This window comes from Terrapene carolina, unplaced genomic scaffold (assembly GCF_002925995.2).
Source record: "Terrapene carolina triunguis isolate 2854851 unplaced genomic scaffold, T_m_triunguis-2.0 Scaffold32862, whole genome shotgun sequence".
NCBI classification, from domain to species: domain Eukaryota; kingdom Metazoa; phylum Chordata; order Testudines; family Emydidae; genus Terrapene; species Terrapene triunguis.
This window is the reverse complement of record NW_020697213.1, coordinates 304,202-319,418: the sequence shown is the minus strand read 5'-3', so window position 1 is coordinate 319,418 and position 15,217 is coordinate 304,202. Positions and strand designations below refer to the sequence as shown.

Here is a 15,217-nt window from a genome sequence, read left to right as displayed (position 1 = left end):
GCTGAGTGGGCCGAGCCGGGGCCTGCGTGGCTCGTCCGGGCCGGCAGGGGGCGCGCAACGCAGTGCAGGCCGGGAGATCCGGGCTGCGGGGCATATTGGGAACCGTAGGCCGCAGTGCATGCCGGTCGTTGTAGTCGCCCGTGGGCCCCGCTTGGCAATAAGAGGAGGAAGTGCAGGGGGCGCTCGCTTTCCCTAAGGCGTCGAGAGGGCCGCGGCGGGATGCCGTCACGTCCGTCGTGCTATGCGCGTCACTTCCGGATCCTGGCGCGGGATGGCTGGCGGGCGCGGACGGGTCTCCCGGAGCCGGCGGGGGCCCATGGCGGCTGGGAAGGGGGCGCTGGGGCTCCGCGCCCCCGAGGAGGCAGTGAACCGCTGGGTGCTGCAGTTCTACTTCCACCAGGCCGTGGGGGCCTATCGGGCCCGTCGGAACCGGGACTTCCGCGAGTTCCGCGACGTGATGCAGGGTGAGGGGCCCGCCCGGGGAGCGGGCCCGGGGAGGGGGGGGGGGGGGCCCGCGGGGGGGGGGGGGGGGGGGGGGGGGGCGGGGGGGGGGGGGGGGGGGGGGGGTGTTTCTGACTTGGGTGTCCCAAGCTCTCTGTCTTCTCTCTCTCTAGCTCTGCTGCTGCGGCCCCTGGTTAAGGAGCCTGCAATCTCCCGGCTGCTCCGGATTATGCAGTTTCTTTCAAGAATTGAGGAGGGAGAGAACCTAGGTACGAGGGAAAAGCGTCACAATTTGCCTTACTGGTGCTCAGCCCTGTTCCCAAAATGTCACTCACCTCACTGCGTTGCCTATGCGCAGTGACGGTTCTGTTGAAATCGCTTTTTATTTACCGTTTGTCCGAGGAAAACCAACTACGCTATTTGGATTTTTTTAAATTGAAGTTCAGGTTTGGATAAAGGCCTCTGAAACTTCTTTTATAATTCCTTGAAATTATCTGCTTGTGTTTTTTATTTATAAGAGTCTTTTCTGCAAAGGAAAGGGTATGGGCCTGATAATGGTAGGGATAGTGCCTCTGACCAGAACCAAAGTAGTCAGAAGTGACTCTTCTCATAGGGTAGTTAATGTGCCGGGTAAACAAACTGGGAAATAGCTTAGTAATTTTCACTCTTTTCAGTTATAGGAATCGAACAACAATAGGTAAAACTTTCAGACTGAGGTATGATTTCTGTTTTCCTGTTTAGCATTGTCACTTGAAGGCACAATGTGGGGTAAACATCAAACATTCTGTTATTAATAGCCTAAAACCCAAACAAAAGTTTTTGTTTAAGAAAAACCTGGCTTCTTTGCAGGGATTCTAGATTTTCTCTCTCTGTCATCTGGAACAAAGTCACTTCCACTTTCTTTTGCAAACAATGTATAGGTAAATCAATGTAATTCTTCATTTCTCCCGTGATAGAACAAGAACACAATGTTTGAGTGAAAACACTGTGGAGAAGGCTTTGTTTTTGCTTTCAATTGGAATTAAAACATTAAGTAAAGCAACCACATAGACTCATAGACTTTAAGGTCAGAAGGGACCAATATGGTCTTCTAGTCTGACCCCCCGCATGATGCAGGCCACAAAAGCTGACCCCCCCCACTTTCCCTTAGCTCTGCTGTTGAAGTCTCCAGATCGTGATCTAAAGACTTCAAGTCGCAGAGAATCTTCCAGCTTGCGACCCCTGCCCTATGCTGCGGAGGAAGGCGAAAAACCTCCAGGGCCACTGCCAATCTACCCTGGAGGAAAATTCCTTCCCGACCCCAATTATGGCGATCAGCAGAACCCCGAGCATACAGGCAAGATTCTCTAGCCAGACCCTCATTTTACCAGCGATGGCCGTTATTGCCTAATTGATTAGAATCACGTAATCCCATCAAACCATTCCCTCCATAAACTTATCTAGCCTAATCTTGAAGCCAGAGAGGTCTTTCGCCCCCACCGTTTCCCTCGGAAGGCTGTTCCAAAATTTCACCCCTCTGACGGTTAGAAACCTTCGTCTAATTTCAAGCCTAAATTTCCCCACGGCCAGTTTATATCCATTCGTTCTCGTGTCCACATTAGCACTGAGCTGAAATAATTCCTCCCCCTCCCTGGTATTTATCCCTTTGATATATTTAAAGAGAGCAATCATATCCCCCCTCAACCACGTATATCAGTCTTAGATCTAGTTGTACTTGAGGAAAACTTAAACTTGGGGATCAAATTTGATCTGACGACAATGCCCTTTCAATATTATGGCAAGAACTTTACTTTTGAATTTCTTGATGTTTGAGAATTTAAACTGCATTAGTGTAATCTTCTGTAACTTTTATTCAGTGTGTTAATTCCTGATTTTTCTCTTTATAGTGTAAATTAAAGGAAACCTCCACATACTCAGCTTGCAATGTTTATTGCTTTTAATTTCAAACTCACCAAATGTCATGTTTCTTTTTGAGGAGTTCGCATCCCTTAGACAGCCTTTCTTGATCATAACTGTTTTGTGTGTGCTGTTCTCTGCTGTGTTAGTTACTGCAGCATTAGTGGCCTAACAGCAAATCCTAGCCTACTTGTTTTGGCTGCTTCCTGTGGAGGATTTCTTGGGCCCAGGTAGATTTGTGTGTCTGTTTTAAAACCAATAGGAATGCATTGTTTCTTTTAATTGTAGATTGCACCTTTGATACAGAGTCAGAGCTCACTCCTCTTGAATCTGCAATCGGTGTGCTGGAGCTGATTGAGAGAGAATTTCCTGTGTCTGAGGTGGCAATGGAATCTGTTAGAAAAATGGTGAAGCAAGCTGTAAGGGTCAAGTTCTCCTTTTTCATTCAAATAGTTTAGACTTTTATAAGCTTTAATCTAATTAGAAAAAAAAAAGGCTTCCCTTACACTGAGGGCAATTGTCCCTTCTCAGATCTTCCCTCCATCATTTGTCTTATTTCCGGGAGCTTTCCATTGCTAGGAAGATAGTAACTTATCAGGATCTGTAACTCTATTAAAGGTGACCTGAAAAGCAGAACATTTCTTTTGCTATTACCATTTTCTCTATTGACTATATTAGAAATAATGCATCCTTTCTCTCTTCTCTTTATTGGAAGACCTTTTAAATGTAGAACCAGAATGCTCTTAGACTCTAAGAATCCCTCCTAAAAACTATTGCAACTAGTCATCCCCTGCAGACTGGTCTGTTCAATTTGCTGGCCTGGGATAAAGTTTGCATGTATGATATATGTAAAATATAAAATGTAACTATGATGTTTTATTGTATATTATGCTACAATAAGCAAACCTTTGGCACGTTTTCTCCCCCTTCCTACATCCATATGCTGTCTACCTTCACTTGTAAGCTCTCTGGGGAGGGGCCATGTCAGCTTCTTTTAGTATTGACGTGCCACGTAACTCTGTGGTCCTGTAGAAGGCTACTTGTTTGTTTAAAATTAAGCCAAGGAAATCTGGTGAGAACTGATGGGTTCTCAAACTTCAGGGGTGTCCATGTACATTTACAATAAGTATTTTGCTGAATTGAATGGCACCATACAAATGAAAATTAGGTAACGCAATCCTTAATTGTAACCTTGCATTAATGGGATAGTTAGAAGGGTACAGTAGGATTTCAGGTTAGCAGCTCATTAAGGTGTTTGGTGCAAAAAGTGTTATTTCCATGTTACTTGGATAGTATTTGGAAGGTACGTCACAGGCTTTGCTTGCATTTTGCTTGTGCTGTTTGTGAAGCTGATTTAGGAGATGTGGTTGAATTGATACACATATAAAAACTGAGATCCTCTTTTTCCTCTCTAGGCTGTTATCATTTGTATTAAAAAGAGAGAGTTTGATAAAGCCTCAAAAATTCTGAAAAAAAACATGGCAAAGGATCCCAGCACCCAGGTGAGTTTGATTATGTGAATTTTTGGGGTGTGAGATGGGGTATATTGTTGGCTGTGCAATATGTTCCCAAACATGTATTTCCTTTTCTTCATTTCTGTCTGTTGCTACCATTGCGTTGTCCGGCACCGAAAGCGAGTGTAGTTGGCAGTGCTGACACAGACTCCAGACTTTTTGGCTTTTGCTTCCTAATTTAGATCAGTGTAAATTAGCTGATAATGTTGTAGTGTCAGTGGGGAAGTCCCCTCTCCACCCAAACCCCTAGCTCCTGCATTTGTAACTTGTATCATTTGTACATATTCAGAATGTTCTTGCCTCTTGACTAGAAACTGAGGACAGAGTTGCTCAGCATTATCCGTGAGAAGAATATGTCTCATACGATGATCCGAAATTTTTCCTACAAGACTTTTCAGCAGAGTGCGTTCCAGTTCTTGGAGACCTACCTGGAGGATTCAGAGCCCTTTCTCTTGACCGTATGTGTCTACCTTGCTACCCACATTTCAGCCCTACCCCAGCTGTCACCCCCATGGTCTGCGGGGAAAATTGCATTTGATGCATGTCACCTCTAACCCCTCCGTGTTCTGTTCAAGGGATACACCCTTAGGTCTCAGGCCTCCAGCTGTCACCTCTCTATAGGCAGCGTCCTCTCTCCCTTCAGATCTGGGATTTAGGCTTGTTTTTCTCTGTGACTATCCCAGCCGTCTGACCTAGCTCCCCACCCATGGGTTCACTCTTTTTCCTGAAGGACAAGGAACCAGCTAGCCTTCACAAAGCAAAGTATGTCTATTTAAGAACAAAAGAATTACAGAGGAAAATTTGTCATAAAACCATAAAAAGTCTAAGTGCATATTAGAAGCGACTCATCTTTCACATGAGGGTCTGGTAGGAGTCAAAGTCCTTCAGATCCTTCCAGCAGGGCTTGCCCTCTTGTTAAAGGTTCAGGTCAGTTTTCAGGTAAAGAGCAACCCCCCAATCCCCTGCTTTAAGTTCACTTTTTGTATCGAAAGCCTTTTTGTTTCCTGGGCCTCTGGAAACTGGTCTGGTCCACTATTTGTAAAATCCTTTGGGGTTATACTGCGTTGGTGGTGTTTACCTGTCCCAGGATGTGCAATAATCACCTCCAGTCATTGTAGATCCTTGGGGAAACTTGGTAAACCACCTCTGTTCAGTTAGAATACAATCTCTGGCTCACAGAGATGCAGATAACTTTTATAATGTTGATACAATAGTCTCAAATGATATGAATTAGAAAGAAGTTACCAATTTGTTTTTGTCTTATTGACGTGTAATATTTTTGACTTGTACTCAGAAGTCAGATACAAATGTCTGGCTCTAAAGTTATGCAACCAGAACACCAAGGGAATAAGTTTTTAGCATTTAAAATTCAGACCTTCTCTTAAGGTTCCATGCTATAAAATGACTTGGTTGTTATTGTAGTTCTTAATCAAGATAACTTAACTCTACACATGTAACTACTGCAGAACACCTGACAAATGACCAGTTATCTTATCTCCAATATACTAAATAGCACCCTGACCATAGAACAGCAAGTAATTGCAGGGATTGTGCACTTAATTAAATAATGTTCCATGCCTGTGGAATGGGAGTAAAATAAATGCAGTTCCATGGAGTTCTATTTGTAATGATTATGTGCTTTCTTCCTGTCAAAGATGGCGAAAAAGACTTTGAATTCAGAATATATTGATGAAACTAAGAAGCTGGCATTAGTTCCAGAGCCTGTGGAAGTAGTGGCGCCAAAGCCTGTGGAAGTAGCTAAGCAACCACCAGCGGCTGCTCCAGACAGTGTGGAAGTAGCTAAGCAGCCACCAGCGGCGGCTCCAGACAGTGTGGAAGTAGCTAAGCAACCACCAGCGGCGGCTCCAGACAGTGTGGAAGTAGCTAAGCAGCCACCAGCGGTCGCTCCAGACAGTGTGGAAATGTCCTCAAATGACTTTGAGAGGTGAGCAGCTGTGGTGATGCATTAGCAACGTAGAGAGGAAAGCTGACCACATATGGTGAATGAAGTTTGCCAGAATTTTGCTTCTGAATTGTAGCACCCACTGGTTTCACTCTGTGCTGGCAGCTGTAATTTTTTGCCATGTGCCAGTGCAGTTGTGCTGCCCCAGGGGCGGCTACTTGAGGATTTTTCACCAGGCTGTCTAGCTTTGAATTAAAATGTTAATCTTTTTTCTGAAGAGTACCCTGGTGAGTGTTTGGACTATAGGAAGGGAAGGTGTCCCTTGTGACCGGTGGTGAATGAGAGGGCCTTATATTTACAGAAGGGTTTTGGTGTGTCCATGATTCAGAGGACATAGGTTTGGTCAATGGCATTTAGTTTGCCACTCTTTGGAGGGATGAAACAGATGGATGCTGTGATCCGAGGTGCCTACGGTAGCCGACACTGAAAATGCCAAGGTCAGGGCAGGCTGCAAAAAGGAGAGCAGATTCTGCCAAAACTGGTGGTTAATACTGAAGTTAGACTCACCAACTAGTCCCAAACTGTGCTCCTGATCTCCCACAATGGTTATCAAGAAGCTAAAAAAGAAATCACACAGCCCCCTTTATTGCATTCCAGTTCTCTGGCTCCCAATCAGCAAATAGGTCCAGTACAGTGAGAAGTTTTTTAAAACTGTTTGCTACACCAGTGGTTCTCAAACTTTTGTACTGGTGACCCCTTTCACACAGCAAGCCCCTGAATGCGAACCCCCACTAATAAATCAAAAACACTTTTTTATATGTTTAACACCATTATAAATGCTGGAGGCAAAGCGGGGCTTGGGGGTGGAGGCTGACAGCTCATGACCCCCCAGGTAATATCCTTACAACCCCCAGTTTGAGAACCTCTGCACTACACAGAATGTTTTTCTGATCCCCAAAGGGCCAGCCACATTGCCAGATCAATACTAGTTTGGATCTTACCCAAAATACCACGCTGCCAGCCAGTCCTTTAGTATCTGAAACGAAAGGTTTTATTAGAAAAGAAAAGAATGAGAAGAGAGTTGTTAAATGGTCAAAGCGGTCAGATACATACATATGACTTCAGAGTCCATACATCAGGTTCTTAGCAGCATTGGTGAGTTTGCTGGCTTGTAAAGTCCCCCTGGAAAACATCCAAAGCTTGCATGGGTCTATCAGTGCTTTGTTAAAAGCTTCAGTTTGTAGAGAAGATGCTCCAGAGGTGGAAAGCAGGATTGAAAATGGAGAAGGTGCAGCTGCCTTTTTATATCCTTTGTCCCAAACACAAGCTCACAGCACCTGGGCATGGAAAAGCACTTGGAGTCTCCTGTCCACAGGCATGTCCCGCTGAGTCCTAGGATAGCCCCTGGCTTCTCTCAGTGGGTTCATTGTACAGCTGATTGCCTTTGATGGGCCATCCAACAGACTGGATAGCGTTGATGCCACACTGTCTGGGAGTGTCACCCAGAAACAAAGCACAAATATATCACACGTGTATAACTCAATGCAAAGATGATACATATAAACATGATTATACTTATCAAATCATAACTTTTCCACTGATACCTTACATGGCATATCTTGTAGGATTCATTGCAATTTTGAAATATTGGTATCAATATTATTATAAATGGTCACCCATATTCCATATGGCATCACGGATGCTTTCAGGATCGTTGCTGTCATTACCAAGCAGTAATGACATCTGTCTTGGACAAGGGGTTCTCAAACTGGGGGTCAGGACCCCGCAAGGGGTCGTGCGGTTATTACATGGGAGGTCGCGAGCTGTCAGTCTCCACCCCAAATCCCGTGTTGCCTCCAGCATTTATAATGGTGTTAAATTAAAAACACTTTTTTGTATCTTTATAAGGGGGTTGCACTCAGAGGCTTGCTTTGTGAAAGGGGTCACCACTAAAAAAGTTTGAGAGCTACTGGTCTTGGAGGAGGTAGCTCACCTGCACTGCTGGCAGGATGGTACATGACACTGAAGTTCTTGTAGGAGGGAGATGAGTCAGTGGAGATTGGGAATGCCTTGTGTTGTGATGGACCATCTTTCAGGCATGATTGTTTGCTATGAATAGGGCCCTACCAAATTCACTGTCCATTTTGATCAGTTTCATGGCCAGACGGTTTTAAAATTAGTCAATTTAATGTTTTAAGACGTTTACACCTGAAATTTCACGGTGTTGTAACCATGGGGGTCCTGACCCAAATGGGGACACTGTGTGTGTGTGTGTGAGAGAGAGAGAGAGACGGGATTGCCACCATCACTTCTGCGCTGCCTTCAAAGCTGGGCTCTGAAGACAGTAGCCACAGAGCTTCCTGCAGCTGGAGGAGATTCCTGGAGGTGGGTCTGATCTCCCCCTGTGCTGCTGGGACCGCCCCAGCTCGGGGCTCGTAGCTGCTAGTCCGGGCCAGCTGGGGAGGCACAGGACTTCCTCTTTCCCTGCATGGCCACTCTTGGGGAGAGGTCAGACCCAACTCTGGGATCTTCCGACTGCAGGAAGCTCTGCGGCTGCGCTGCCTTCAAAGCTGAAGGGGCTGAAAGCTGGGCTCTGAAGGCAGCATCTTCGGAGCTTCCTGCAGCCGGGAGAGGTACCTGGAGGTGGGTCTGAGCTCCCTCTGAAAGCGGCTGTGCTGGGGAAGCGGAAGTCCTGTCCCTGACAGAATAGGACTAGCAGCTGGAGCCTGGTGCATGGGAGCAGTCCTCGGTTGGGGTGCCCCCAGCCCTGTCTCTCCCCGTCCCCTCCAATAGCTAGATTTCACGGGGGAAGGTCTGATTTCATGGTCTGTGATGTGCTTTTGCATGGATGTGAATTTGGAAGGAGCTTAGCTGTGAGGCAGAGTGAGGGGAGCAGCTGTGATTTTAGTGAAGTAGAGCCTTGTATTGTTGAAATCGTTGATGTAACCTGCTTAGCTTCATTTATTTTATAGGCAGCCGCCTGGAACTGTAACCACATATGGGATTTCTGCTCTGAGAGAAGCTTTCAAGACCTTGTCAAATTCCCAAGATTCTGATGCAGCCTTTACCAAACTGGATGAAACAGACTTTTCTTTCCCCAAGCAATTGTCCCCTTCTGTATCCCACAGACTCAAGAGGCAGAGAGAAGAGGAGAATCCACCCTTGGAGACCTCTGAGACCTCAGACATACCTAAATCCCCTCCAAAGAGTAAACGCTTGTTCACGATAAGCAGACTGATTATGGAGCAGGACAGCCAGAGCACTGACTTGAGTGAGACTCCAGACTCATCCCAGGAGCCAGTGGTATCGTCTGCATTCAGGACTCTTGTTCAAAAGCCACATGTTCAGCGTGTATCTTCCAGAAGTCCCAAGTATGAAGCACATCTGTGACGCTGTATTCTAACGCAGATGCAATACTTTGAGAACGTATAGCTAACATTGCTACGTTAAACAATATAATCTTATCAGTGCGAAACTAGAATGTTAAAAATCCCTCCCTTTTGGAAAATGTGGAAATGGATAGTTAAAGCAAATGTTCTATTGCCCTTGTAGTTCATACATGTGGTTAGCAACATGGGAAAGCTCGCCACCTACATTCCAATAACCTTAATGCTGACCCTTGACATCCTTGCAAACGGCTTCGCAGTGTATGCATCTGACTATGTAAATCTGCAGTTAGTAATACACAGGTTGGAGTTTGTAGGTATGTTTTGTGGGACAGATTAAGGTAAATTTTCACATCAGTGATGAAGTTAAATCATGTATGAATTTTAAGAGTAATAGAATATTGATGCAAGTTACTTTAATTCTTCCACACTTGTTTTGTACCTTAGCTGTAAGTTAGAGTAGGGAGTGGGTGGATATGTGGGAACAAACCTTTCTCTGGAGCCAGGCTTCTGGGATGCATGTTTTCTGTAGGACTTGATGAGCGTGTAGCAGGGTTCCCTTCTAATGCATCTTGGAGGCTGTGCAGACGAGGACCTCTGCTTTTACACACTTAAGGCGGTACTGTGGATCTGCAGGAATGAAACAGCAGGGAATTCCCTTTCCTGAGCAGTACTTGAGCTCCCCAGGAGAGATGAGGCAAACACAGTCATTCCATAAGGTTTTCAGACTTAGGAGCACTTCAGGGGACTGATTGCAGAGCAGACCCTACTGAGCTGCATGAACTTTCATGCTTGAAAAGAGACTGGTTTAGAGCTTAGCAGTTCAGGTTTGATGTGCTTAAGATGTTAAGTGCCAAAGCACTAAAATGCTTGGAAGTTGGCCACTACAAGTGTAAAGCATTTTATTCAGTTCAGTAGGCCCCAGCTGTTCCCAGTGCCCTGCGGAGCACCCGGGATTGGTATGTTTCCAGAGCTCCCTGACTCCTTGGCTCTTGCCGCCCATTGTTGTTGACTAAGATGCTAGCTAGGATGCAATGCTTTAAATGGCAGCGGTGCTGATGGTGATGGCTATTGGTGACAAAGGATGTCAGCTTTTGCTTCAGGAGTTGATCTTCAAACCTTCCCCTTCCCGAATGCGCGTATACATCTGTGTGAAAATGCTTGCATGCTGCCACAGCGATGGAATGCACAAGAGTATTACTAACAGGGAGCATTTGTTTTCATGTAGTTGCTGTAATATTAAAACTAATTGAATGGATCCTTTTAAAGTATTTTAAATGCACCTGATTTCAGCTGAATCTTATCCTGTAAGGAGTCGAGTGCGTGCATGTGAGCAAGAGAAATAAGGAACATAATTGGTTTGGAACCAGGTGGCTTTGCCTGTAGTAAAAATGTCATAGCAGCCTTGTGGAGCATGTGACTCTTGCTAAGTGCTCCTGCCCCATTCCATTGTCTGTTTCATGCCACGTGCACGGCACTTTCTTGGTAGCTCAGTTGTTTGTATCAGTTTGCAGCAACTGCTTAATTCTTACATAGTTCGCTCTCAGTTGCTTCTTGTGTGTTTGATACAGGGATCTGTCAAGGTCCAAAGAGAGAACCTCCTGTAGGTATTAAAATGGCACTGAGTGGCTTTGAATGCCAGACATACACATATGGCACCCTTTACCTACAAAACCAGTCAGATGGCAGTGGACTAAGATGCATGTGTTGTGGAGGTGAAGCAAACCTACATAATCCAGCTGTCAGGCAAGCTCCCACATTTCCCAGTGCTGCATACTGATCTTAGTCTTGACTCATTGGTACCAAGGTGGTCCTGGACCGTTTTACCAGTGGCCTCTAGGTAATTAGTCAGTGGTCTGTGTTCCTTTTGGATGTGTGATTTAGCTGTCTGCAGTGACTGTCTCTTCAGTCCTCATTAACCAGGCTGGCTTGTTGCAGTTAAAATGTGTGTTGTGTGTTTTCAGGCCACTGAAAGCAAGATGGAACACCTCGAATGGGCAAGAAGAAAAGGACACATGGAGTGAGGAAGATGAGCTCTTCCTGGACAAGAGTAAGTATGCTATTTTTGCCATGCACGCTCTTTAATTGCTGGTCCCAGCCATGCTGTTGGCCCTGGGGCACTCTGTTGCCTTGAATCCTTGACAGAAACCAAAAGTCTAGAAATCCCATAACCCTGGAAAGCTTGGGACTACGGTTGCCGTTATAAGACTGCAGAAACGGAGATGATGTCCTTTCTTAGGCGGGCCCAAACAATGGGATGTTGCTAAATCCATTGTGTACCTGATCATGGAACATCTAGCAAGTACCCTCTCGTTACAGCTTCAGACCTGTCAGTCATTGTCAGCTATTCTAGTTTGAGACCCAGCCCAAAAGCAGTTCCTTCCCATTAACAGCTGTAGGGTGGCAGATCAGCATTTGCATGCTTGTTTCAAAAGGTGCAATTAATCACCGCTAAGACTTTTCTTCTGGATGCTGTTTAACATCTGGGACCTTCCCTGCTGTGGCCTGAACATGCTTCCATTTAGGAACAGGGATTTCTATTGAGGACGCTTTTGGGCTCAGGCTGTCCTCTTTTTTTTTTTCTTAGACACATTCGCTAACCTGAGACAAGTCTAATTCCTTTTGACGCCGTCTTAGTTATTATATTTCTTTAGTTACACTTCTTATGAGTAACCAGGGCTTGGATCAGAATGGCCAAGTGTCCCTTCAGTATGTGGAATTCTAGAAGCTAGAGGAAGTAAGGGCATTTGTTTCTATTTTCCATACCCTGGCCAAGGGTGTTCCCCTGGTGGCCATGCCGCTCTCTCCCTGTAATCGAGCCAGCTAAAGCCAGTCTCTCTGGGAGATACATGCGTAGCAGAAGGTGAATGCTGAAATATGACTCTCCTTGGGTTTATTTTTCAGAGTCCCCTGGGAGAAATAGCCACAGCTCTTCAATCCTCGGTTCCAAGAAGCAGGTAATATAGAGCCCTCCAGCTCCGTTCAGCAGCCCAAAGCAGGGCTCTGCAGGGGTAGTGAAGCAATAGAAAAGGTTGGAAAGGGGAAATCCCTTTTGCTGTTCAGAGATTTCTTAGCCTCTGGTATCAGCTCAGGTAGAAGAGTCCAAGTGATTTGATGCACACTGAATGGAGAACTCTGAGATGCTGAACTGACAGATGATATTTACTAAGGGACTGGAGTACCTTGATCAATGCTTGCATTATCTAAGCTTTGAACTTACAAGGGGGTGAGTTGGGTTGCACGGATCTTTAAATTGAGAGGGCCTGGCTTAAGTTTGTCCACTAAAAGCCAGGAAAGTGGTAGAGGCCTAAAATACTGTGTGCCGCTTATCCTGGCTGGCATCTGCTTCCTGAACCGCTCAGCAGGTAAGTGAGCTGAAGAGGCGGAGAACCAGAACACATCCTAGAAACCACATCATTCCTAAATAAGCCTGCAGCTAGTATTAAAAATATAAATACTCTTTCAGGAGGTGCCGGGGTTGGTGTCTCCTGAGTGAATCCTCCTTACTTGCCCCCTTTTGTCTGATGCCAATTGTTTGGAGCTGGGTCCGTCGGATTTTCCATGCAGTGAAAAAGCATGGTGCATGCCAGTGGCACCACACACAGAGTTTGTCACCTGGCAGCATTTGCCTTGTAAAGGCTCCAAAATCTGATGCCTGCAGTAACCAACTTTCTGACAAGTGAATGGGTGTTCACTTTTATACTACCTGTACATCTTTCAGTGTTTGCTTTCCTGTGGTTCACCTCTTCCGTTATACTTGGCCTCCTGTCACTGAAATTCACAGTGCCCTTGAACGCAGCACTTTCCTTCCATGAGCCGCAGGTAGTTAGTTCTCTTTACTTGTATGAACGTTGCACAGGGCATGTAACTTCCACACTCTCTCCATGATTACTTGGAGGATACAAGAGCAATAACTCCTGAGAATTTCCTGTGTAATCTACACTGTGATGTGGGAAACAGAACTAATCCTGAACTTCAGCTATAGTATTTTCCTGGTATATAACCATTGTAACAATTCTTCTGGAATGGAGTGATCATTGGGTACCTTGGAGTTATTGGCGAGGTACCTGTGCCTTATTCCTATGTTATAAGAAGGTGCTGATAGTATGGATGTAAGGGGGACCAAGGAGGCTAAGAAGCCTTTAGTGTAGAGGTGATAGGACCTGTGCCTTAAGAGTCATGACACCCCTTGTTCTTCTTTTGCAGAGGTGGACAGTGCAGGAAAGCGAGTGGATCAGAGAAGGAGTGAAGAAGTTTGGAGAAGGGAACTGGAAAATCATTTGCAAAAAGTTCCCCTTTGAGAATCGCACCTCGGTGATGATTAAGGATCGCTGGCGGACCATGAAAAAGCTGGGACTCCACTGAAAACTGCAGTTGAGGAACTTTTAGAGTGACACTTGCTCTCATTTCTCTCCAAAAGATGGACCAAAGCAACAACTGTCATGGGAGGAAGCTTGTAGTCCCCTTCCTAGCAATGTGATAGGAATGATGTGAAGACTTGTTATGGCTGCTTGGGAGAGCTGAATGCTACAGCTGGAAGAAGCAAAGTTTAACTAGAGCTTGGGACACCTTCCTAGTTCTTGTATTTAGCTGGAGTCACTAAATTTAGGTCTTTGTCTGTCAACCGAAGCAACACAGCCTGAGTAACTCTGGAAATAGTCTAGTAAAAGTGCTACAATGCTGACATTTTGTATATGTTCAGAAACAGCGAGGACTCTGGCAGCCTTTGCCCTATGAGCATTCGAGCTGGAACCTGAGTGGCCTGTAGCTGGGTCGCAGCTTTCTCTACTCAGACACTGGTTGAATGGCAGGATAATCCTGTCACCGACTGTTTTATCTATATTCATTTTCTTAAACCGATTGTGAATCACTTGGCTGATCGGCTTTCTCCATCTGCCCCTCCCAGAGGGGCAAGCAGCAGTGTAGGCTGAGCTGTTGCTGAGTTGCACCGGCAGAAGTCTGGTTTCTTGGCAAGGGGACTGGCGTTTGTTTCCACATTTCTCTGCTTTGTACATTTTTATATTGAGTGGGGATTTCTTCCTCCACATTTTTTTGATGCTTTAAAATAGATGTTTTGTTTTGTCTTTGTGCTCATTAGTTTCTAGAATGTTTGGAGCCAGATATCAAGTTAAAAGTTAGTGTTTAGTTGGTTTGACTTGCCTCCTTCTTCGCAAAATTCCCTTCCTTGTGTCTGTTTCCTGGAATAGTGCATTATCTCTGAAAGGTCTCTGGGGATCTCTGGCAGGCCCCAGACATGCCTTGCCTTCTAATGCCAAGTCCGATCCCATGTCTGAACCCATCATGTAAAATAAAGCAGTTCCTGTGTTGGATATAACAATTGCAACAAATTTGATTTGCATCTCCCCAGCATTCCCTCCTCAGGTAAATATTCCACCTTGAAAAGGGAGAAGCTTGGCATATCCCTGGGTCAGTGGCCTAGTGACAGCTTTGTGGGACACCCTGTTAACAACCAGAATTTCATCCTGCATTCACTTCCTGAGCCAGCTGAAGCCGGGAGCATCGCATCAGCAACTAACTGAATTGGAGTGCCAGAAAGTCTTGTACCCCTATCCGGTGGGATGCTGCTGCTTATTAGGAACAAGTGGATTTCAGAGGCACTTATGTATCATCTTCCCCTCGCTTCCACCAACACTCATGCATTTAATTTCCTTCGGTTCTAGCTGCAGAAATACCCCAACAGCAGGGGTCCTGTGAGCTGCTTCCATTGTCACTGGTGCTGGGTCCTCTGGTCCCCTGCTTGCCTTAGCCATGTCCTTTGGCACTAGCGCTTGCTGGAAGGAACCTCACCAGAGGAACTCCTGGCTGTCTGGATACAAGTGGCTCAAGTAACCTCTTCAACTTTGCTATTAGCCAGACTTTCTCCCTGCCCTTTGCCCTGTTTATTTTATATTTTCTTCTGTTCTGAAACTTTCCTCTGTGCTTGAGTGGCCTGGCTGTGAAGTGTTTCCCCTGTTTAGTAGTTCCATTTGGGCCAGTTACAGTAAACCAGATTAATAAGTGTCAGTGGGAGAAACATGGGACACTTTCTTCCTTGTGCCATACGAGGGCATGAGAAT

The 15,217-nt window shown here is 45.6% G+C and overlaps 1 protein-coding gene across 1 annotated transcript; it reads left to right on the top strand.

Annotated features, from left to right (window-relative positions):
• The first annotated feature begins 271 nt into the window (after positions 1-271).
• On the top strand, positions 272-14,273 carry LOC113405043 (telomeric repeat-binding factor 2-like). The gene is made up of 10 exons (XM_026663207.2): positions 272-464; positions 615-710; positions 2,626-2,756; positions 3,753-3,839; positions 4,163-4,309; positions 5,507-5,796; positions 8,727-9,125; positions 11,105-11,190; positions 12,045-12,097; positions 13,347-14,273. Exons 1-10 carry the CDS (start codon positions 272-274, stop codon positions 13,503-13,505), a joined length of 1,641 nt encoding a protein of 546 aa, XP_026518992.1. The 3' UTR covers positions 13,506-14,273.
• Positions 14,274-15,217: the final 944 nt, after the last annotated feature.